The sequence below is a fragment of the Mustela putorius genome, unplaced genomic scaffold (genome assembly GCF_011764305.1).
Source record: "Mustela putorius furo isolate JIRA1106 unplaced genomic scaffold, ASM1176430v1.1 tig00003972_pilon_pilon_pilon, whole genome shotgun sequence".
Classification (NCBI taxonomy): domain Eukaryota; kingdom Metazoa; phylum Chordata; class Mammalia; order Carnivora; family Mustelidae; genus Mustela; species Mustela putorius.
The window spans coordinates 21,405,597-21,428,381 of NW_025422115.1; the positions used below are offsets into that span (position 1 = coordinate 21,405,597).

Below are 22,785 nucleotides of genomic sequence, written 5' to 3' on the forward strand. Positions count from 1 at the left end.
ATTTTATTTATTTGACAGAGATCACAAGTAGGCAGAGAGGGACGCGGTGAGGTGGGGATGGGGGAGCAGGATCTCAATCTGAGGACCTTGGGATCATGACCTGAGCCACACACGTGCCCCTGAATCTGCATTTTATACCAAGGTCCTGCGGGTCTGAAAGCTCCCTGCGGATGCCAAGACTCCCGGTTCGCAGACCACACCGACTAGCCAAGAAGATTCAGCGGACCCCTGCCTCTTTTTTTCCTTCAGAAATCCAGCCACCAGCTGAAATATTTGGAGCGGGCACGTGTGTCTGTGTCTGAACAGCCCCTCCCCAGTCCTACGGACTTGGACTTCGCGAAGTCTTTCGCGTATGTGGCTTCACTTGAACCTAACTAAGAAGTCCCCTCGAAGTCAGGCACCATGATGCCAATTTCACGAGGGAAACCGGGGCCCAGGGAGCCCCGGATGGCTTAGGACGCCTCAATCTGGAAACACGAGGTCGGGGTGGGGGCCGGGACCCAGGCTGGCCGACTTCTCCGCCGACCGAGCCAGCGTTCCGTCGGCTTCTCCGAGGATGGCTTCGGACTTAGGTTGGCGGGAATCAGAAATACGCTAGACTTTTCATTCTCAAGAGAAAATACTAACGACCCTCCCTCAGCTGGCTGCGAATGTATCAAAACGGTTGCTTGGCAACAAGGAGGCGGCCCCACCAACTTTTGACCAATCGGCAAATTGCTGGCTCGGGGACTCCTCGGCGTCACTGGCGCTTCTGCGCATGTGCTGTCGCCTCGTGGGCGGGGGAAGCAGCGTTCTTACCTGCCTTCCGGGCGACACAGGAAGTGGCTCCTCGGCGCCTGCGCGGTGCTTCCGCGGTAATTGGGGGAGTTTCCTCCACCGGCGTGAGGGTATTTCGGCCCTTCGGATTTCTGTGCCCAGCACCTCGCCTTCTCCTCCTCGGTTCTCCAGCGGTTTCGCCGGCTCCCGAGTCCTCCCCGCTGCCCGTCACCGGCTCTCCGCCGCGGCGTGACTCCCAGGTAGGCCCCGCGCCGCCTTCCTCGCTCCCCGCAGCCATGGCGCTTCCGACGCCGCCCGCCCCCCCTCGGGGGAGTGGGCCGCGCGGCGAGGCACCTGGGCGCGAGCCGGCCGGTTAGCGAGCTTCCTTACTGGCCCCTGGGAGGGGCTCCGGGGTCACCCCGGGTCTCACCCCCTCGTCCTTCTCTTGGGGAAACTGAGGCACCGGGAGGGTCACAGTTGATGGCAGCGTCTGTCGTCTGCGCTCTTCCCGTTGACACGTCTGTCTCATCGGACGCAAGCTCCCACCTCCTCGGAGAAGCCTCCCTTGACCGGTCTTGCAGAAAAGCGTCCGTCCCCTTCGGTCTCCCGCGCTAATCTTCGTTGCACTTTCCTCTGAAACCGTTCTGTTGCTTTGTTTCTGCCCTCCTCCGCCAAGTGCTGCCCCCCGCCGCCCCCGTCCGGGGTCTGTTAAATACCAGCCGCCTTGGCCCAGGCGCCTGCCGAGGGCCGGGCGTATCTTAGGAGTCCAGACCGCCCTCTGTTCCTGGAGCTGACGTTTTCCCGGGGAAGAGGTTGATGGCACACAATTCCAGGTCGTGACCGGCGCTACGAAGAAAACAGGGTGGTGGTATGGCAGGGTGGGTATGTTAAATCAGGAAGGCAGGGGAGCCTCTGAGCAGGTGACCTTTTGGAAAAGGTAGGTCTAACAGCTTTATTCACGTACAGCTTACCTGCTGTCACCCACTTAAAACTGGGCCTTTTGATGTGTTTGGGAAGTTGAATACAGTTACCTGAACATCACCCCCAGAGATTGAGAACATCTCCATCCCCGCCCGCATCCCCCCAGCGTTCTCAGGAGACAACTTTTTGTTGTTGTTGTTGTTGTTAAAGATTTTACTCATTTGACAGACAGAGACCACAAGTAGGCAGAGAGGCAGGCAGAGAGAGGGGGAAGCAGGCTCCCCGCTGATCAGAGAGCCCGATGCGGGGCTCGATCCCAGGACTCTGGGACCATGACCTGAGCTGAAGGCAGAGGCTTAACCACTGAGCCACCCAGGCGCCCCAGGAGACAACTTCTGAATTGGGATCTGAAGATTCCAACTGAGGCAGCTGGAGGTTTGGGGTAGGGCAGATCATCCAAAGTCATAGGAACAGATAGTAGGAATCCTGCAGGGCAGGGCTGAGTTTGCTGTGGTCACAGGCGGAAAGGGTGCCCCCAGAGCAGTAGGGCTGGAATGCAGCAAGCGGGGCAGGCGAGGAGATTGCTTGGAGATGTCCTCTGAACTTCTTGAGGGTTCCCCATGCCCTGCATAGTGTGTGGTCCACATATGCTGACTAACACTTGAATGACCCTTGCTCTTTCCCTAAATTCATCCCCAAAAGGGACAGAAGAAAGAATTTTCGGGCACCGGGTGTGCGACTGATCTCACTTGGTTTTCATGATTCCTTGAACCAGATGTCAGAGACTCTTTTTGTGGATGAGAAAATCAAGGCTAAATAACCTTCCCAAAGCCACATAGCTAGTTCCTAGACTCTGACTGTCCAAGCCCAGTTATTCCTCTGTTCACTCATGCAGTTAACCAGTGCTTCAAGTGCAAGTTCACATTTGAGACACAAGTAGCTGGCACATACCACTTCCTCTCACAGAGTTGCTTTCCAAGATACTAACATGCTCAGAGCTGTTGCTTTGGCCAGGATATCAGCACTCATTTTGTTCCTGAAGTTGGGAATCCCAAGTGCATTTCCAAAATCCCTAGCAATTTCCCCATTCTGTGTTGCCCAGAATGTAATACCAGACCTTTTGGTACCCAGTCACACCAGAGTGGATTACTTCTTAAAACTCCTCCTACAGAGAAATCGCTGAATCTTTGCCAGGACCGTTTGCTTTTCTTAGTAACATCATGCAGAAATAATTGGCCTAAGCCAGAGTATAGAAATTATTAAGAAGAACGTGAACTCTCACTGAGCGGAGACCTGGAAGAGTGGGGCCTTCTGTGGTTTATTGTTACATTCCTGGTGCAAAGCTCAGTGTCTCAAATTATGTAAGAAAGGGGTGAATTTATCTTCTAGCTGGTGATTGAAAAGTACTTTGCTGTAATGTATTGGTTTACTAATGGTGACAAATGTAAAAAGAAAATAAGGAAACGGTATGGGGGTGTATGGGAACTCTATCTGTACAATTTTCTATATGTCAAAAACTCTTCTAAAAGTACATATTTAAAAAGCACTTTCTGCATTTCTTTTAATGATTTTATTAATTATTCGACATAGAGAGAGATGGCGTAAGTACGCAGCTGCAGGGAGAGGGAGAAGCAAGCTCCCCGCTGAGCAGAGAGCCTCATGTGGGATTCGCTCCCAGGGTCCTGACCTGAGCTGAAGGCAGATGTTTAACCGACTGAGCCACCCAGGTGCTCTGGTGATCATTATTTAGATCACTTTGGAAGAGAAAAACCTGACATCAAGTCATTTAGAGTCTTTTTTTCCCTTCTGTGACCTAATTGGCTTTATATTAGCTCTCAGTGATATTGATTATGGAAGAAAAGACCTATCCTTAACATTTTCTATTATTTTTTAGGGCCAAAATGAGTCTGTTTGGGACAACCTCGGGTTTTGGAACTAGTGGGACCAGCATGTTTGGCAGCACAAGCACAGATAACCACAACCCTATGAAGGTACCTCATGAAGCTTCATGGGACTTGTATGAAATTACAGGCCAGGGTTTCCCACAATGAGAGAGATCCAGATAGCTTGGGAGCCTTCTTTGGGGCAAAAGCTCTGAATCTTTGTCTAGCCCACTTTCTCAAACTTGGAGCACAGAAACAGTGTCTCTTGTGGTAGTGTCCTGTCCCCCCGACTTTCTTCACCGCTTAAATTAGCAGGGTGCTTATTAAAATTGTGGATTCCCAGGGCCCGGCCCACAACTGTTGAATGAGAATTTCCTCTGGGGTGGGGTCAGGCCATGACTCTGATTGAACACTTTAGGGCCAGAGTGAACCAGTGGGCCAGCACGTGGAAATCATCCTGGCCATTCATTGAGAGTGCGGCTTCCGGTCCCAGCAGTGCTAGCCCTTCCACTAGCTTCTTTATTACTCCTATTTTGGATCAAAGCAAGAGAGGTCTAACTCACTGAGTTCTTAGCACAAGGAAAATCCGCCATGAGTGTTCAGTGAGAAGGAAAACAATTTTGAATGAAATCGATGATGCATACATTGTAACGTTGACTTTTCCCCCCCAGGATATTGAAGTAACATCCTCTCCTGATGACAGCATTGGTTGTCTGTCCTTTAGCCCACCAACCTTGCCTGGGAACTTCCTTATCGCAGGATCATGGGCTAACGATGTAAGTCTTCCTTACACGCATGTTCTAGAAGACTTATTTCTTTGTATGGGTGAGGTTAGCTTTCCATTTGGCTCCATTCTTTCCCAAGTGAATGAAGCAAAGGTAAAGCTTATTCACGGCCATTCTAAAGAAATCAGTTAGAGGGAGTGGCCCTTCTGAGCAGGCGATGTTGCCTGTCACACTGACGTCTGTTATGAAAGCGTGGTCATATGGTCATAGGCCTCACTCAGAACTCCTGCCCTAGTTCAGTGACTTGGCATGGATTTCCAAGTCACATGTAGTGGCATTGAGAATGACTGTTCTCCATGGTGCTATACATAAACTTCCAGGTATCCTGCAAATGTTCTTAAGGTAGATATTAAAGTTTTGCAACTTTGGATATGGCACAAATCCTGCAAAGACGTTACACTTAACCTACTGTGTACAAAAAAGGACAAGAAATCACAGTGCACAGAAGGAAAGATAAAAACTCTGGTAGGGGAAGAAAAAAAAAACCCTGGTGGGAAAGTCAGCAGACATGAAGAGGCACTTCGCAGGAGTGCAGGTGGCCTGTTAGCGTGAACTTGAACCATTCAGCCACACTCATAAGCAGGTAAACTCAGACTTCTGTGATGGACTCTACCAAGTTAACAAAATGAAAAGTTAAAAAAATAACACTTGGTCCCAGCAAAGAAAAGCTGAGACCTTCCATGTACCGCTGGTAGGTGTGGAAGCACAGCTCTTCTGAAGGTCAGTTGGCAGTATCGATCAGAAATCCTTAAGTTTATACCCTGCCTCTGGGTGCTTCTCCTCTGAGGCAGTATTGTACCGCTCTGGGGTGAAGTATTGTACTTCACGTGCATAACTGAATTAATCTCTTGACAGCGAAAGCACTGTGATCCTGTTGTCCTCTCTTCTGATGCGGAATGTGGAGCTTAGGGTTGTAGAGTAGAGTAGCTGGCCCAGCTCCTGCATCTGAGGGACTGGCCGTCAGGCTGCAGACCTGGCAATGTGGGCCCGGATCTGTATTCCTAGCCACTGTCTGCTACTACTTCATTGTATTGCATTGTCTTCCTATTTTATTTAAAAGATTTTATTTATTTGTCAGCGCACACAAGCAAGGGCAGCGACAGGCAGAGGGAGAAGCAGGCTTCCTGCCCCCACTGAGCAAGAGCCCAATGTGGGACTTGATTCCAAGACTCTGGGGTCATGACCCGAGCTGAAGGCTGATGCTTTACTGACTGAGCCACCTGGGTGTCCCAACCTCATTTTAAAAAGTCTTCATGCTAGTGGAAGTTTTGAAAGTTATAATATCAAATAATGTATTTTATGGTATGTTTGTGTGCTGGACTAGCATTTTTAAAATTTTGGGAGATTTTTTTTGCAACAGAGGGGCAGTGAGGGGATTGAGGAAAGAACAGCAGGAGAGGAAGGTAGTCATGGTTGAGCAGGTTTGGCTTCTACATGTAGTTCTGGAAAGACTCCACGTGATTTATTGCTGAAAAACATGAATTGTTTATTGGCAATTCATAATGCAAGGGAGGAAAGTTTCAGTTAAAAGAGTGAAGGTACTCTATAATCTAGGTTTTTGATGAAAATATGTGTGCATAGAAACATTGAAAGCGCAACAAACTATTAACTATAGTCTGGTGGGATTAAGGTGATTTTTAAATTTTCTTGTCATATTTACAAAATCTCTTAAGTAAAATGCGTTATGTTTATAATCAGGAAAAACTGTAAAAAACCAGTGTATTCAGAGAAGAAAGGTAAGTTTCCCCTTTGGTCTTGATTCTCTGAATGGTAATGGATGACATTCTCCTTTAGAAGACAAATACATCTCATAAATGTGATAAATTTATCTGCAGTTTTAGGTGTAAGCAAAAGAATTTATATATTTTGATGGCTTGGAAATACAGGAAAATAGCGACTGGAGTAGACTGTTCAGTTGCTTCATTATTATTTTTTTTTTTAAGTTTATTTACTTTAGAGAGGGAGCATGAGCAGGAGGGGCAGAGGGAGGGAGTCTCAAGCAGACTCTGAGATGACCGCGGAGCCCAGCACAGGGCTGGGTCCCACGATCCTGAGATCGTGACCTGAGCCGAAACCATGAGGCGGACGCTTGATTGACTGTGCCACCCAGGCGGCCCTCAGTAGCTTTATTCTTCAAGTTAGATAATTAGGTTGATACGAGAAGTTTGTGTATATTTAAATCGCACCCATTAATTATTAGGTGTTCTGTGCATGTAAGAGGTCACGAGGTGCTGTGTTTGCATTAATTTTTCATGTCACTCTAGGTTCGCTGCTGGGAAGTTCAAGATAGTGGACAGACTATTCCAAAAGCCCAGCAGATGCACACAGGGCCTGTCTTAGATGTCTGCTGGAGCGATGTAAGTGTCATCCCATTTTTCATATTTTCTACAATATAAAATCCCATGTTATCTGGGAGTATGTATATATTTCTACATTAATATAACCTGAACCACGAATTTTGTGTATTTATACACATTGTTGGAATTCTAAGTTTCTGATTTTCAGTATAATAATGTATTGATATTCGTGATACAGTCAGTTAATGTTAGCATTGGTTTTTTTGAAAGTTCTTCTTGCATAAAAAGTTCATTGTTTTATTGACACATTATCTTAAGCGAATAATTGAATAATTTCTGGAAGCCATTCCTACCTTTCTGCCGTGAATTTATGTCATTTTAAAATGAAAAGTTTAGTATCCCCAAAAATAAATCCCAGAGGAAAAAAGAATCATTTTCTGTTAATAGGCATTTGAAGTCTTTTGGGTTTTGGGGATTCTCTTTTTCCTCCCAAATCCTGAGCATCAGTAATGTAAACAAATATGTTCAAGTTTATCTGGCTCTGAGCTTTTGTCGTTGATTGGGGAGACTGTAATGAAGGGACCGTTCACAAGGGGGCAGCAGCAGGGAAGGTAAGTGGGGAGCCACAGCAGGAGGCTGTAAAGGGGCCCATCGCCTTCCTAAAGGAGGAGGCAACATGGTGACAGCCCAGCCTTCCTCCTGCCACCGCGGCCCAGCGGCTGAACCCAGCAGAGGCAAGAAAACGGGCAGACAGATGTACGTTCGTGCTGAGGAAGCTAAGCCTCCAGGCCCCTGTCAGGCCTTCTGTGTAATTTTAGTCAGGTTCATTAGATAAGAATTGCAGACAATAAAATTGAACCTTTTTAGTGCATAATTCTGTCATTTTGAAGAAACGCAGAGAGTTGTCACAATACAGAACACCAGCCGCGGATTCCTTCCTGCCCTTCTGTCACATGCTCCTCAGTTCTAGCCGCTGGAAACCACCGATGTGTTTTCTGTCCCTGTGGTTCTGCCTGTCCCAGAGTGTCACGTGAACAGTCCTCTACTGCGTCCCCTTGGCGTCTGGCTTCTTGCGCTCTGCACAGCACGTATGGGACCCATGCAGGTCGTTCTGTCAGTCAGTAGTTTGTCCTTCATGCTGAGCGGTGGCCCGTTGTGTGGCTTTGTCACCGTTTGTTCGCCCAGCCACCAGGAGAAGGACATTTGGACTGATTCCCATTTTGGTCATTACGAATAACACCGTTATAAACCGTTGTGTGCTGGGTTTTCTGTGAACAAAAGTTTTCATTTCTCTTGGGTGAATATCTCCTAGAGGGATTGCTGTGTCCTATGTCGATTTTATGTATAACTTTGTGAGAAATTGCCAGACTCCTCTTAGTTTATGTTGTCATTTTCAAATGACACCATTCATTTATGTGATCTTATTTAATTTATAATTAAGAAATTATTTTCCTGTTAATGTTTTGAGGTGGTTTAGGAGCCAGAATTGGTTCCTGTTTTTTTGTTTTGTTTTGTTTAGAATTTATTTGACAGACAGAGCTCACAAGTTGATAGAGAGGCAGACAGAGGGGGGAAGCAGGCTCCCTTCCGAGCAGAGAGCCCGAAGGGGGGCTTGATCCCAGGACCCTGAGATCACAACCTGAGCTGAAGGCAGACACTTAACCCACTGAGCCACCCAGGCGCCCCTAGAATTGGCTCCTGTTTTCATCATGAGCTGTGATAGGCTTCTCCGAGCATTTTTGTCATCTGCAAAATGTTTGCTTGACCTATCGGATTGGGTTATTATGAGACTAATAATAGATCTGTGAAAACAGTTTGAAAAGTGATGCATTTATTGCAGATACAACTTGAGCTCCTGGGTGGCTCAGTGGGTTAAAGCCTCTGCCTTTGGCTCAGGTCATGATCCCAGGGTCCTGGGATCAAGCCCACATCGGGCTCTCTGCTCAGTGGGGAGCCTGCTTCCTCCTCTCTCTGCCTGCCTCTCTGCCTACTTGGGATCTCTGTCTGTCAAATAAATAAATAAAAATCTTAAAAAAAGAAGAAGAAGGCCGTGTGCCTGTAACTCTTCAGGCTTTGTGTCATCCAGCCCAGGCCCACGTTCAGATTGGGGCTCCAGCTTCCTGGCATTTTGACTTTGTCAGGTTACTTAATCTCCCTGTATTTGTCTCCTCCTTTGTAAATGAAGGTAATAATAATTACGGCAGATGGTATTTAATTACGGAGGTAATTATCAGGCTCTTCTAGGGCGCTAAAGCCCTGGGGATATAGTGAAAAGGGAAGTTGGCAAGGTGGGCGTATACCACATTCATGGAACTCCTGGTCTGTCAGGACAGACAGAACCGCAGATGGTAGAACTCTGTGGCAGCGAGACTGCATCTACATAAAGTGACTGGCACAGGCTTAGTTGACAGACTTGTCGGAGGGAGCGTGGTGAATGGCTGAGTCTAGGCCCAGACCCAGACCTTCCTGGCTCCAGAGCCCAGGTGCTGGACCGCCTCCCTCAGAGGCTTCCAGGAAAGGGAGTGGGCTGGCGTGGGAGGTGGGAAGAGCGGTCGGGAGAGGAAGCTACACCTGTGACAACAGCACAGAAGCACAGAAGAGCCAGATACCTTTGAGGCATAAAAACCAAACTTGGTGGAGATGATTTCTTGGGCGCTGTAGGAACATGGCTTGCTGTGTAGCCATAGCAAAGGGGCGGGGAGCAGCTGGCTGGAGAGCGCTTGCAAGTACCGTTTCTCTGCCCTGGCCCTTTGACAGATGAGCCTCGGTGTCTGCACCGCCGCGGATCAGGCACGCTGCTGCTCCGTAGTGCCCACTGCGGCTGGTAGGATGGGCATTTTATAATGACATCAAGAGCCAGTGTGTCGCTCAGTCTCAGGGTAGCCCACGACGTACATGGGTATCCTAAGCATTTATGGAGTCAATCCTTACAACTCCCCTGGTCAAAAAGCAGATTTTGGGCGCCTGGATGGCTCAGTGGGTTAAGCCGCTGCCTTCGGCTCAGGTCATGATCTCAGGGTCCTGGGATCGAGTCCCACATCGGGCTCTCTGCTCAGCGGGGAGCCTGCTTCCCTCTCTCTCTCTCTGCCTGCCTCTCTGTCTACTTGTGATCTCTATCTGTCAAATAAACAAATCTTAAAAAAAAAAAAAAAACAGATTTTAGCTTTTCTTTTAGTTGGAGAACTGGTGAGTTTTATGGGAAGACATTTTTGCTAAGGAAGGATGGCAGTAAATCTTTAAACTTTGAAACCAGAGATGAGATAATTTAGGTCACTGGTCAGCAGACTATGGCCTATGGGCCAGATATGGCCAGATATGGCCATTGTGTATTTTTGTAAATCAAATTTTATTGGCACACAGCCATGCTCCTTCATGTAAGTAACGTGTGTGGCTGCTTTCAAGCTATTATGATAGTTATGGAGTTGCAGCAGAGACCTGTAAAGACTAAATACTCAATAGATGTGCCCTTTCCGAAGAAATTTGCTAACCACTGCCCTAGACTTCCATTTAGTTTTTTCTCTTTCTAAAAATGTATGACCGGGGTGCCTGGGTGGCTCAGTTGGTTAAGCAGCTGCCTTCGGCTCAAGTCATGATGCGTCCTGGGATCGAGTCCCACATCGGGCTCCTTGCTCAGCAGGGAGCCTGCTTCTCCCTCTGCCTCTGCCTGCCACTGTCTGCCTGTGCTCGCTCTCTCTCTCTCTCTCTCTGACAAATAAATAAAATCTTAAAAAAAAAATGTATGACCAGTTTATGAGTTTTATATTTAAATATTTTTAAGACCACTACACAATGATTGCTAATTTGTTAAGCTGTTCTATAGTTTCCGTAGGACCAGTGACTATTGAAAATTAGTGTAGTTTTATGGTGTGCACTTCAGAAAGCTATTAGAGACCTAGCCAGACAAGCGCATGCTGATAGCAGATGCACGTGCGTGTGCAGAGAGCGCAACACACTAACTGTGGCAGAGTGTTCGCCACCGATGATTCTGGGTGCAAGGTTTATAGCTGGTCGTTGTTTCATTCTTGCAACTTATGGTCAAACAGAGGCTTGAAATTGGGGTGCCTGGGTGACTCGGTTAAGCTTCTGCCTTTGGCTTGGGTCATGGTCCAGGGTCCTGGCATCAAGCATCAGGTTGGGCTTTATTCTCGGCGGAGGCCCGGCCTCTCCCTTTTCCTCTGCCTGCTGCTTTGCCTGCTGGTGTGCTTGTTCCTCCTCTGTTGAGTAAGGAAAAATCTTAAAAAAAAAAAAAAAAAGGCTTGGGACGCCTGGGTGGCTCAGTTGGTTGGGCAGCTGCCTTCAGCTTGGGTCGTGATCCCGGCATCCTGGGATCGAGTCCCATATTGGACTCCTTGCTCATCAGGGAGCCTGCTTCTCCCTCTGCCTCTGCCTGCCACTCTGTCTGCCTGTCTCTCTCTGACAAATAAGTAAATAAAATCTTTAAAAAAGGGGGGGGGCTTGGAATTAACCAGAACAAGAAAAAATTTGTGTAGGTGGCCCCCGGTACTATATGGGATGCAGGATTTGCAAAAACTACTCTTGGAAGGAAGTCAGTGGCCCTTGAGAACGGAGTGGGTCAGGGACAGGAGTCTTCATTTTCCCTCTGTAACTTCCCATGCTGTTTGATTTTTTTCTTTATTCTGTTAATTTGGTATCTCTTAGAAAAATTAATCAGTAATAAAGAAATAGGGCAAAAAATGTGTTTGTATATGACAGTGGAGTTTATAATACACCGGCCCCCAAATAACTAGAAAAATAAAAATTGCAAAACAAAGCCTGCCTCAAGATGATCAACCTAACAGACAAATAGAAATTGTATATATTTTTTTTTCTTGAATGACAGATTTTCTTGATTTTTCTTTCAGGATGGGAGCAAAGTATTTACAGCATCATGTGATAAAACTGCCAAAATGTGGGACCTCAACAGTAATCAGGCAATACAGATTGCACAGGTAATAAACACTGAGTCCAGAAAGGCTGGTGCCTGGGGTGGTGATGAATTTTAAATTCTAATTCTCTAGTATAGAAAACTGCAGTTGACTCTACCAAATCAGTTAGACTTAAGCTTTCCAGAAACCTCTTTAGCATCAGAGTAACACGAAGGTGATAACCATTCTTACTCCTGCTGGCATTTCACAGGCGGTCTGTCGTGGATCTTCCGTATGTGTATAGGTGAGGGGGGCGTCCTAAGGAGTTAGTGCCGTCAACGCCTGTAAAAGACAGATGTTCCAGATGGGCCTCAACATTCCTGTGTTTGACGTTCTGACAGCCATGTGTGGCTGGCCTTTTACCAGCTGCATTTGGACACTGGTCCACTGGACGAGTATTGAACGCCTGCTCCGTGCCAGGCACTGCCAGTAGGGGTGCACGCCCCCGGAGCTCTTAGTCTACCAGGAGCAGCGGGCACGAAGGGCAGAAGTAATGAAGCTCAGAGAAGCAGGACCCAGAGGGTCCGACCTGGTTGGGAAGGGCCTCTTGACCCAAAACCATTTTCAGAAAGACCTTGCTTACTCTGGGCTCCCAGTAAGTGTGACTGGCTGCCAGAAGCTCCTCTTTGATCTCTTCATTCGCGCCGCCTGAGTCAATAGATAAAACTGTACTAGTTATTTCTGAGTATTTCCCTGGGGAGGGACTTACTTTGACTCTCATTATAGGTAAAATGAACGTTTGTCAGGATGGAACGTAGCTATAGGTTCTCAGGTGAAATTGAGTGTCAGCGGTCTTTAGGAAGGGCTTGGATGTCCTTTGGTGTTTGGTAGGACCTCAGTATTTCAGTGTGTGCTTTCTCTTTGAGTTTCTAGAACTGAAGGTGCTTAGCACGTAGGTACATTTATCTTGACCTGTTTTGATTTTGTCTTGCAAGCACGATGCCCCCGTGAAGACCGTACACTGGATCAAAGCGCCTAACTACAGCTGCGTGATGACCGGGAGTTGGGATAAGACTCTGAAGGTTTGATACACCAGTGAGGGGGGCTGCATGGCCTGGCCGGGAGCGACGTGAATTCTTCCACTGTTGGGATGATAGCTCTGAAATGGTCACTTACGGGGTGTTTTTTTTATTTCCTAAATTTTAGTTTTGGGATACACGATCATCAAATCCTATGATGGTTCTGCAGCTCCCTGAAAGATGTTACTGTGCCGATGTGGTAAGGAATTTCTAACTTCATATCTGTCCTCTTAAGAGAAATACAGATTTCTTACCTTGTGACATCTTGCAGTTAGCGGGTGATCTAAAAATCCCTCTAACTTGAATAATGAACACACAGAGGATGTAGTTCCAATTTCCTCAGTTACCTTAAATTGGGAGATTTTTGTGCTGCATTTGTCCCCAAATACCAAATACTGATTGTCAAGTTTTTTTTTTCATTTGTTATTTGAAGATGTTTGGGAGCCACGTACCATACGTATATATATAACAGTTACTTTACGTAGGAAAGTGGGTACCGACTGTGTGGTGTGGTGTTGGATCTTTGGGGACTGAGTGGAAGAGAAACAGAAGAACTTTTTCTCTCCATTTGATTATAAGTCTTTTTTTTTTTTTTTTAAGATTTTATTTATTTATTTAAGAGTCAGAGATCACAAGTAGGCAGAGAGGCAGGCAGAAAGAGAGGAGGAAGCAGGCTCCCTGCTGAACGGAGAGCCCGATGTGGGGCTCAATCCCAGGACCCTAGAATCATGACCTGAGCTGAAGGCAGAGGTTTAACCCACTGAGCCACCCAGGCACCCCATATTCCTCCATGTTTTTTAAAAATAATCCTGTGTTTTATAGTTTTAAAAAATTATGCTTTTAAAAATGCATGTTCTACTTTGAAATAATTATTGCCCTGGGTTTTCATGAAGAGTATTGTGGTATCATTGGATTTTTAAACTTAAGAAAATTCAGACTTATTTTTCTGAGTCTAAAAACAAGGATCTGATATTTTGGTATTAAAAGAAAATAACACTTTCCTTCATTTTAAGCATGTCTTTGCTTTCCTCTGTTCCCTAGATCTACCCTATGGCTGTGGTGGCCACTGCAGAGAGAGGACTGATTGTCTACCAGTTAGAGAACCAACCATCCGAGTTCAGGAGGATAGAGTCTCCACTGAAGCATCAGGCGAGTCACCTGTCCGGTTAGGAAGCACGTGCTTACTGGGTGTCGTACGCAGTTCAGGGCCCGTGTGGGCAGTACTGATGTGCTTTCAGACACCAAGAAGTGTTTTCGAAGGGGTCAGTGTAAGGATACAAGTGCACGTATTTTGTGAGCGGATACTGGCCAGCCTTGGAGGAGCCTGACTTCTCTGTCATCTTGCTGCTGTATACAGCGGTGGCCTCCACGACGGGCTCTGTCGGATCCTAGCGTCCAGCCTCAGCTCTGCCTCTGCGGGGCCCACACACCACCAGGCTTCTCCCGGCAGTCTCCTGGCTGCCACAGACTCTTAGATTTTCTTCACTCTCTTCTCACTCCTGGGCTCTCCCTCCTCTGGCCTTTGTCTCAGCAGATCAGCTCAGCTCCTACTCAGAGAACATCATGGTGGGGAACTGCTTATCTTCTTCCTGGGGAATCTAGGAGTCTGCCTGCACCTGTGTCTTTCCCTGCCTTACTCCTGCCAGTTAGGTGAGGTCTGTGCTCTGTGAAGGCCCGTGTTGTGCTGGGGCTCTGTGGTTGACCCCCCCCCCCACCCCCCGGTGTCTGCACACTTGCCGCACCCCCCAGCCCTACTAGCACGGACTCGTGCTCCTGTCTCATTCTCGAAAACAAACTCTTGCCCTACACCCTCCGATGCCACCTGGACCCTTTTCCTTTGCAGTGAAGCCTCTCACGTGAGCTTTCTTGGTTTCCTTACCTCCCACTCATTTCTCACCCGAATCCGTTGAGGCTTCTGCCCCATGACTCCACTGACATTGTTTTTGCCTTGGCCACCGATGGCTTCCTCATCCATAATTCCAGTGGACGCTGAGCAGCCCTCATCGTAGCTTAGCAGAGCAGCTTTCATGACTGTTCTTATCTCTTCTTAAACACCCTGTTCCTGGCCTCTGTACTGCCCACCTCTTACCCCCTGCCTCTCCGGTGGCTGCTTTGTCTTCCTTGCCCGTTCTCGCTGCACGTTGGGGTTCCCCAGGCCTCTGCCCTCGCCTGCCGCCTTCTCTACTGAAGCAGAATCTCATCCCTGTCCTCGCCGTCATGTTGGCCTACCTTGTGGGCAGGGGGACCCAGATCCCCAAAAGACCTCGCCTCTGGGATCCCTAGAGGGACACCCACGGTCTGACAGCTCCTTTGCATGTCTCCCAGCATCTCAGCCCAGCAGTATCTCACACCAAACCTGGGACCACTTCCTGCAGGTCTTGAGATGTTACCTCTCGTCAGACTTCTCCCTGGTTGCTTTCCCTGAGACTGTGTGTGTGTGTGTATGTCTTAACAGAGCTGCGCATACATGTTTCATATATCCTGTCTCGTGTCGCCCGCTAGAATGTCAATCCAGGGGAGGCGGGGATTTCTGTTTGTTTCCTCCTCATCCCCAGCACCTGGGACCAGATCTGATGCATGGAAGTTTTCTGCAAATGTTTGCTGAGTGAACAAACAGCCTTAACCTGCTCCTGCCTGCCGCCCTCAGCAGCCTCTCCTCCATGTGCTCCGCATCTCAGGAGACAGGACCCCCGGCTCTGGTCTGAGCCGGAAATCTGGGCGGCGTCCTTGATCTGCCTCCTCCTTTTCTCCCGTCTCACTGGTCTCCAGGTTCCCTTCTGCTCTGCGGGCGTTCTGGAATCTGTTCATTTCCCTCCTTCCCTCCTGCTCATCTAATCCGAGTCCCTGGTGTGACTAAGAGCTTAGATCTTGGCCCTCCTTTGGTCCGCTCCTCATGCGTGGGTCCGGGAGCTCTTACAATGGCAAATCTGACCTTCCCACAGCTGTGCTTAAAAACCCGGCACGGGCTCCTCATTTCCCTTTGGGTAAATCCCAGATTCCTTGACAAAACCTAGTGACTGCCTTCACTTCCTACTGTCTGCGCCAGGCATCCTGGCCTTTCATTTGCCGAGGCAGGGCCTCAGCATTTGCATAGGGCCACTGTGGGACTGTGTTCTTGGAAACCGTGAGGGCAGTGCAGTTCCCTGGTCTCTGTGCTGAGCATGGGAGGCACAGTCATGGTTCCTGGTGACTTACAGGCTTTTGCCTCTTTTTATTAATGTTTTTTCCACTCACAAAAGTAACGGGCTTGTTGTTCATAAAAAGGCAAATGGTATAGAAACAGAGCTAGCATGTATTTTTCCATTTCCTTAGGAAATTTGTGAGCTTTAGCAAGCGTCGCAATAACAGAAACTGCTCTCTATCTCCATCTTCTGTGGCTTTGTCCCCCGGCTCTGACCTTGCCCCCATGCTTCCTGAACTCCTCACGGAAGATAAGACCTCAGTTTGGGTAGGGTGGGTGGTCCTCTGGAGGAGGCCAGGTCATCACACTGGAAGGTAGGAGTGAGCACCCAGGCCCTGTCCTCTGCCCCAGCATCTGGGTCACGGGCTCTTTTATGGGACCCTCTGTAGAGTTCAGTAGAATCCTCGTTTGGGTCCCGAAGCAGCGTGTTGCTTCTGCATAGTGTGGTCCCAGTTTAGAAGGTCCTGGCCATGTCCACTGTCCCATGTGACCTTTGTTTCCCTGTGATCACCAGGCAGATGCTGTTTCCTTTTGAGGGGAAACAGAGGCCCAGAAACATCGGGCGAGTTGCTGCAGGGTGTCCATCTGGTTAGTGGTGGGCTGTGAATTGGGCCAGCGCCGGAATAGGACCTGGCGGGGTTCCGGGGGGCATGTGCACTGCTGGGGGGACAGCAGGGCCCTTGCGGGACAAAGGCCAAGCAGGGGCAGACACAGCGCGTGCTCTGGATTTTGTTCATAAAGTCTCGGGGCTGAGTACAGGTAGTTTCTCAAAAGGTAGAAAATATTGCTTGGTAGGGAACTAGAAATAACATGTCGCATTTGTATGTGTTTCTGGTTCTTCTGAAACCCAAAAATGAGGTGGTTATGTACCTTCACTTGGTTATGAAGTCTTGTATCTTACTTTGTGATAACATACTGTGTTGGTTTTTTTCTTTTAAATCATAGCATCGATGTGTGGCTATTTTTAAAGACAAACAGAACAAGCCGACTGGTTTCGCCCTGGGAAGCATCGAGGGGAGGGTTGCTATTCACTACATCAACCCCCCAAATCCGTAAGTGGGCTCGGTTCACTTGGCGAATTTCCACTTGAGACTTTTTCAGAATGGAAAACTCATTTGAGCCTTTGCTTTTCAGCGCCAAAGATAACTTTACCTTCAAATGTCACCGCTCGAACGGAACCAATACCTCAGCTCCTCAGGACATCTATGCGGTATGTTTTTAGAAACTTCAGCTTTGAGATTTAGAAAGTAGACTTGGAGGTGGGTGGCTGAGTCATTACGGGCCAGGAAAGCTCCCTCTGTCATCGTGCATGTTCACGGGCAGAGACCGGTGGCTTATACTGTAGATGCTGGTTTTCTGTTTTTGTGACACATTGGCCGTCTTTGCTGTCTGTGTGCTGCTGCTGAGTGCAAGCGGACGGCTCCCTCAGGAGGGCCTTCCCTCTCCTCCTGAGCGCTGCCCGGCCGCTCAGACGCTCAGCCGAAACTGAGAAAGAGACGGCGCTTTCCTGAGGTCCACTGCTTGGCGTCCTGGCTGGCTGCGTACTTGTTAACTTCTGCTGCCTTGTGTTCGTAACAAGGGACGCGATTCGGTTCTGGGCTGCCAGGGCATTCCGGGAGCACGGCTGGTTCCTCCGCGCTCCGCGGGCAGTCGGCCCGTTCTGTTTCGGAGCGGAGCAGGAGGCGCGTCGGTGCAAACCTGGTTTCTCCTCCCTCCTCCACCACTCATCGTGCGCGTGTGAATCCTTGCAGGTAAATGGGATCGCGTTCCATCCTGTCCACGGCACGCTTGCCACGGTGGGGTCCGATGGCAGATTCAGCTTTTGGGACAAAGATGCCAGGACGAAACTAAAAACTTCCGAACAGCTGGACCAGCCGATAGCGGCTTGCTGCTTCAATCACAACGGAAACATATTCGCCTATGCCTCCAGCTACGACTGGTCAAAGGTGAGCGTCCGCGGGCCTGCCGGGCGCACTGAGGCAGCGGCGCCGGCTGTGCAGTCGGAAGGCCTGGGCTTGAATTGTGACTCTTCTCTGGACCTGCCAAGGTCTCCGTCCCATCCCTGCAAAGGGACATAGCCAGCCTTCCTCACAAGGTGTGGGGACTGGGTCATACCTGTGGAGCCTTTTCCCTGGGAACTGCCCCTGGGAAGGGTCTGGTCATTGCGAGACGAGAAGCAGAGAGACTCCAGGGAGGCCCAGGGCAGTGGTAAGAGAGTGAGGGGGCGCGGTGGGGCCAGGTGTTGAGGCTTTCGCTGGAGAAATTGCTTCTTTTTTTATTATCTGGGAGAGGGGGTTAGGGGCCGACAGGGTCGTGGCTGCATTTTGGGGGCCTCCGGGCGTGGTGGTAAGGGGAGCAGACTCGGGACTGGGGCTCCAGGCCGCTGGCCGACAGCCCCCGTGTTAGCTTCTCAGCAGCTGCGTCTCCTGGATCGTTTGTTCATTTTTCTCGGGCTACCACCAGCCCCCTCTCTGCAGCAGCCTTCCAGACTTTTCCCTGCTCTGCCCTTGCTGCCCAGGTTCCTGACTGGTGAGGTCGCCGGCCTCACCCAGAAAGGCTTTGCCCTCCTCGGTGTCTCCCTTCCATCCGCACACGAGCCCCTCTGCCCTGCCATCTCCTTCCGCCCGCCGCCCGCCCCAGACTCCCCGGCACCCCTCCCTTCTCTCCTCCTGCGAGCACCTTCTCTGCCTGCCCACCAGCTCCTCGTCCGCCTGTAAGACACACCGATGCCCGCAGCCATGCCAGGGCTGTAGCTGAGAACCCTTGTTGTCCCCGACTGACAACCACGGCAGCGGGCTTGGCACCTGCCAGCTTCCGTTCCTTTGGCTGCCTCCTGGGGGACGCCCTTCCCCGTCAGCTCTGAGCTGACTGGTTCGTCTTGGGGTTCTCCCAATGCAAACCAGTGACCCTTCATTATCTGACTTGGTTCCTGAGCTCGCCCTCCACTTCCCTCCCAGCATCCCGCCTCGGCTGTGTGAACGCGCGGCCTGCCTGGAGCGCCTTCCCTTAGGAGCTGGAAGGCCGGTGACTCGGCCCGCGCGTGCTCTGGCCTCCGGGCTTGCTGCCTCTCCTGGGTCCGCCTTTGAGTCCGTCACTGACCGCTCGATGGGGGTCTCGGCGTCTCCTTTGGTTCTTTCTCAGAAGCACAGGGCAGCTGGCCCTGTCTGGTGGCTTTAGCGGCAGTACCCCGGCCTGCCCGGCCTCCCCACCTGAGCCCCCTCCCGCCGGGGCCGAGCGGATGCGGGCCGGGCAGCGGAGCGGTGTCTCTGGAAGCCGCTTTGCCGAGGTGCCCCGGAGGAGCAGTGCTCGTGCCTGGTGGGTGCGTTCGGTGTCTGTCTGTACCCAGCAGACCATCGCCACAGCCCAGATAACCTCCTTGTTTAAGATCACAGTTTTAGCTCCCCCAGAAGTTTCCATGCGTGTTGCCGCCATCCTGCCCCCGACACACACACGACCCTCAACCTGCTTCCTGTCATTGTAGACAAGCTTGCGTCTTCCAGAACTCTATGTCAGAGGAGTCCTGCACCACGTGCTCTCTGGGGCGTGGCTGCTTTCACCCTAAGGATTGTAGCGTCCGCCCCGGCGTTGAGCGGCCCCGCTGCCGGGCGGTCCGTGGGGCCAGTGCGCCACGTGTGTGTCCGCCCGCCTGTGGCAGCCGCATGTGTAGTTTTTGCAAAAGACGCCTGGTCCGGTCCTGCCGAGCTGGGGCTGGAGCAGGCTGTGGCCGGGACCTTGGCTCTCCACACGGGGCCTGCCCTAGTCCACGTGCCCAGGCCTCGGCTGCCTGGGGCTGCGCCGCCCACCCCCTTCCCTGCCTCCCGTGCGGTGCCGCTCCGGGCGCTGTGTGGTGTGGGCGCTGGCGAACTGGAGTGGGCTGGGAGAGGGGAGAAGGCGCCTTGCTGTGCGCGCCGCTCAGGACGAAGCTGTCCGACCGGTTCATGTCCGCTTACACTGGAGTTACTCGGAGTTACTTACATCGTGATGTTTTTCACTTAAAAAGAGTTGCTTTGTGAATTTCACACTGTTCCTGGTTTAAGGACAGTTCTCTTGGGCATAAAATCGCAGTCATAGGGGATGAAAGGTCTGAGGTTGCTGCGACGGTCCACCGACACCTGAGGTGCCCGCTGCTCTGCCGTGCCAACCGCCCCCTCTGCCAACCGCCCCCTCTGCTGTCCTATCCCTGTGGATGCCCCTTAGAGCTGCTGAGGCCGCTGGTGCTCTTCCCTGGGGGATGATGTTTGAAGGCCTCAGTCTGCCCTTCATGGAACTTCTTAGTCCATCCTGGTCCCGATTTCCAGGCTCCCCAAGACTCGCATGGCTCCCCTCCCGCCTCCCCTGGAGGGCAGACCCACTGACCCCCTACTGTCCCACTGCACTTCTCTCTGGGTCCGTGTGGGCCGGCTTGCTCCTGCAGCGGTCATGTCGGCATCGAAGTGAGGGGTTAACGAGGCCTTAGCTCTGAAAAAAATGTAAAAGATCATGCCTCTGTGTGGGTCACCGAAGACAGATTGCCACCAAGTCCTTAACCTTTCCTCTGAAACCAAAGTTTAAATTTGTTTAATGTTTTGGCTTTTCTGTCCCTCCATAAACCTGTTTTGTTCTCCCAGATACATTATATGTACATAGCACAGGACTTGGCATATACAAAGTGCCATAAAATGCTGATTTTTACACTTTAACGATAAGATTGTTGTGTGTGTTTTTCTCGCCCCTTAGGGACACGAATTTTATAATCCCCAAAAGAAAAATTACATTTTCCTGCGTAATGCAGCCGAAGAGCTAAAACCCAGGAATAAGAAATAGTGGCCAGAGACTTCTGGGTTGTCCAGAGTTGTTTCCTCTCCACTCTGCCTCGTCTTTGTACGGATTCGGGTCCCAGTGTTTGGTAGGTTGTCAGCCCTGGATGTGGACTCAAGCCCTGAAGAAAATGTCCTCGATCAGCAGTCAGGAGCCCCGCCGGCCACGATAACTGTCTGTCCATTCCACTGCCTGTTACAGATTTCTTCTGTAACTCCACGGGGACTGAAATGATTCTAGAAGTTAGATTCCTGTGGGCGACTGCCACGTATTTTGCCGTGCTTCATTCAGCCGTGTATGTGTTCGAGAACATTGGGAAACATCCTATGAGCGCTGTACTGTATTTTGTAATAAAATATTTTGAAGATTCCCTGCTAAGCTCCCTTTGTGTGTCTCTCCCCCTGCCTGCCCCCTAAGCTCTGAAGTGGTCATCCTGTCCCACAGCGTCCTGGGTTTTGATTTGTGATTGGAGCCGCCCTTGGGGACATGCAGTAGCCGTGCCCCTTTGAGAGGGCATCCTGAGCTGTGCCTGCCGCATGGAGCACCTAGTGGTGGCGGCAAGCATAGGCCGGCAGAGGCTGGATGTGTTTCTCTTGCTTCCGTCGTGCCATCTTTAACCTCCCCAGTGCTGTTTGGCTCTGCTGGGCAGAGGTCCCCGTGGCCCGAGCGGGGCCTGCCCCATGTGCTGAGGGGCAGGCCTTTGTGAACAAGCCCGAGTGGGTGATGTTTGTGTGGCCTCCAGGTTAGGACCTGAGCCCCCTGTCCCCAGTGCTGTTCAGTTGTGCCCCAGTACTGGTAGCTATTTTTATTCCGTGTCATGGAGAATTCTTGATTGGTAAGTATCCGAAGTGAAATTCAGCTTAACCTTTGACTTTGGAGTCTGTTGTGTTTTTACCCCATGATCCCAAATGCTGCTTAACGCTTGACTCTTCGGGGCTGGTACGGAAATGTAACTTGCTGAGCTTGGAAATCTGCCTTTGACCGTGTTGTAAGTTGTGTTTGCCTTCTCATGAAAAGCAATGAAAATAAAATTTTCTACTGGAAGAGATTGCCTGCACTGAATGGTTTAAATTATTCGGTAGTCCGGTCACAAGTAAAATCAGACTCATTAACTCTTCCGTTCTGTCTTTTCGGATGAAAATGTATTTTTTGAGAGAGAAAGGCGAGTGCACTGGAGAAAAAAAAAAAAGCCTGAATTTTCAAGTTACTTACTTAGACTTCACTCCATGAATCAGCCCTGTGCTTGTGGGGAAGGGAGCGCAAGCGGGACCACTGTTCTGCGAGTCGGGCGCAGGCACCCCCGTAGCCGGCTTTGCTGGAACGGAGGCAGCGTCTGCGCACCGGTTTAGCGGGGGCTTCGTAATGCTCTTTACAAGCTAGTGATGTGATGCTCAAAAGGAGACCTCGAAATCACGAGTCTAAACCAGGAGCTTTGCAGTGTTCTTTTCCAAGACTGGGCCTCCACATCACCAAGGGGATAGGTAGTTTGTGCCATTGGCTAATTTAAAACCTTTGCCGGAGTCCATTTACCAAAGTTACCCGTGTTGGGGTACCGGAAACCAGGAGTGAGGGAGCTCCTTGGTGCCCACAGGGATGTGAACCCTGATAGATGGGGCCAAGGCTCATTTCTCCAGCTGTCCAGAACCTAGAGCATAAAAGCCTGCTATGGGTTTACTCTCAATGAACCAGGAAATATTTGTTGAAATTGCTGAACTTCTTAAGATAATTATTTTCGTGTTTTCTAAAATGTGAAGTCTGAGGAGCTCTCCATCTTAAAGATCACCCCTGCAGGAACCCATACTACATGCTGCTTGTGGATTTGCCAGCATCTTCTGGTTCAGAAAGATACAAGTGTAATATTGACGGCCTTAATAAAAGAGAAGTCACTGTGCCATTAAAGATGGACACCCATGGAGCGCCTGCGTGGCTCAGTTGGTTAAGGGTCTGCCTTGGGTTCAGGTCATGATGTCCGGGTCCTGGGACCTAGTACCATATTGGCTTCTCTGCTCACGGGAAGTCTGCTTTTCCCTTTCACTCTCTATGCACGTGCTCCCTCGCTCGCTCGCTCACTCTCAAATAAAAGCTAAAAAAAAGATTTACACCCGGTTAAAACCAGAGGTCCCGCTCTCCTGGAAAGAAGGGTACATAAGCTTCGTGGAGAAGACAGGCTGTCTTGTTCACTTAGGTTTTCCAACATTTTATCACGAAAATCACCGAGCGT

General features: G+C 50.0%; 1 protein-coding gene across 4 annotated transcripts; it reads left to right on the forward strand.

The window, feature by feature from the left end:
• Window positions 1-814: 814 nt before the first annotated feature.
• RAE1 (ribonucleic acid export 1) lies at window positions 815-20,934 on the forward strand. Of its 4 annotated transcripts, none has more exons than XM_004759908.3 (12): window positions 815-1,016; window positions 3,572-3,668; window positions 4,232-4,336; window positions 6,610-6,702; window positions 11,505-11,591; window positions 12,503-12,589; window positions 12,714-12,785; window positions 13,628-13,735; window positions 16,713-16,819; window positions 16,902-16,977; window positions 17,519-17,713; window positions 20,484-20,934. In XM_004759908.3, exons 2-12 carry the CDS (start codon window positions 3,579-3,581, stop codon window positions 20,568-20,570), a joined length of 1,107 nt encoding a protein of 368 aa, XP_004759965.1. In that variant the 5' UTR covers window positions 815-1,016; window positions 3,572-3,578; the 3' UTR covers window positions 20,571-20,934. The 4 variants fall into 4 exon arrangements, with proteins under 4 accessions (XP_004759965.1, XP_004759964.1, XP_004759963.1 ...); XM_004759907.3 differs by lacking the exon at window positions 815-1,016 and adding an exon at window positions 1,096-1,634; XM_004759906.3 differs by lacking the exon at window positions 815-1,016 and adding an exon at window positions 1,096-1,589.
• Window positions 20,935-22,785: the final 1,851 nt, after the last annotated feature.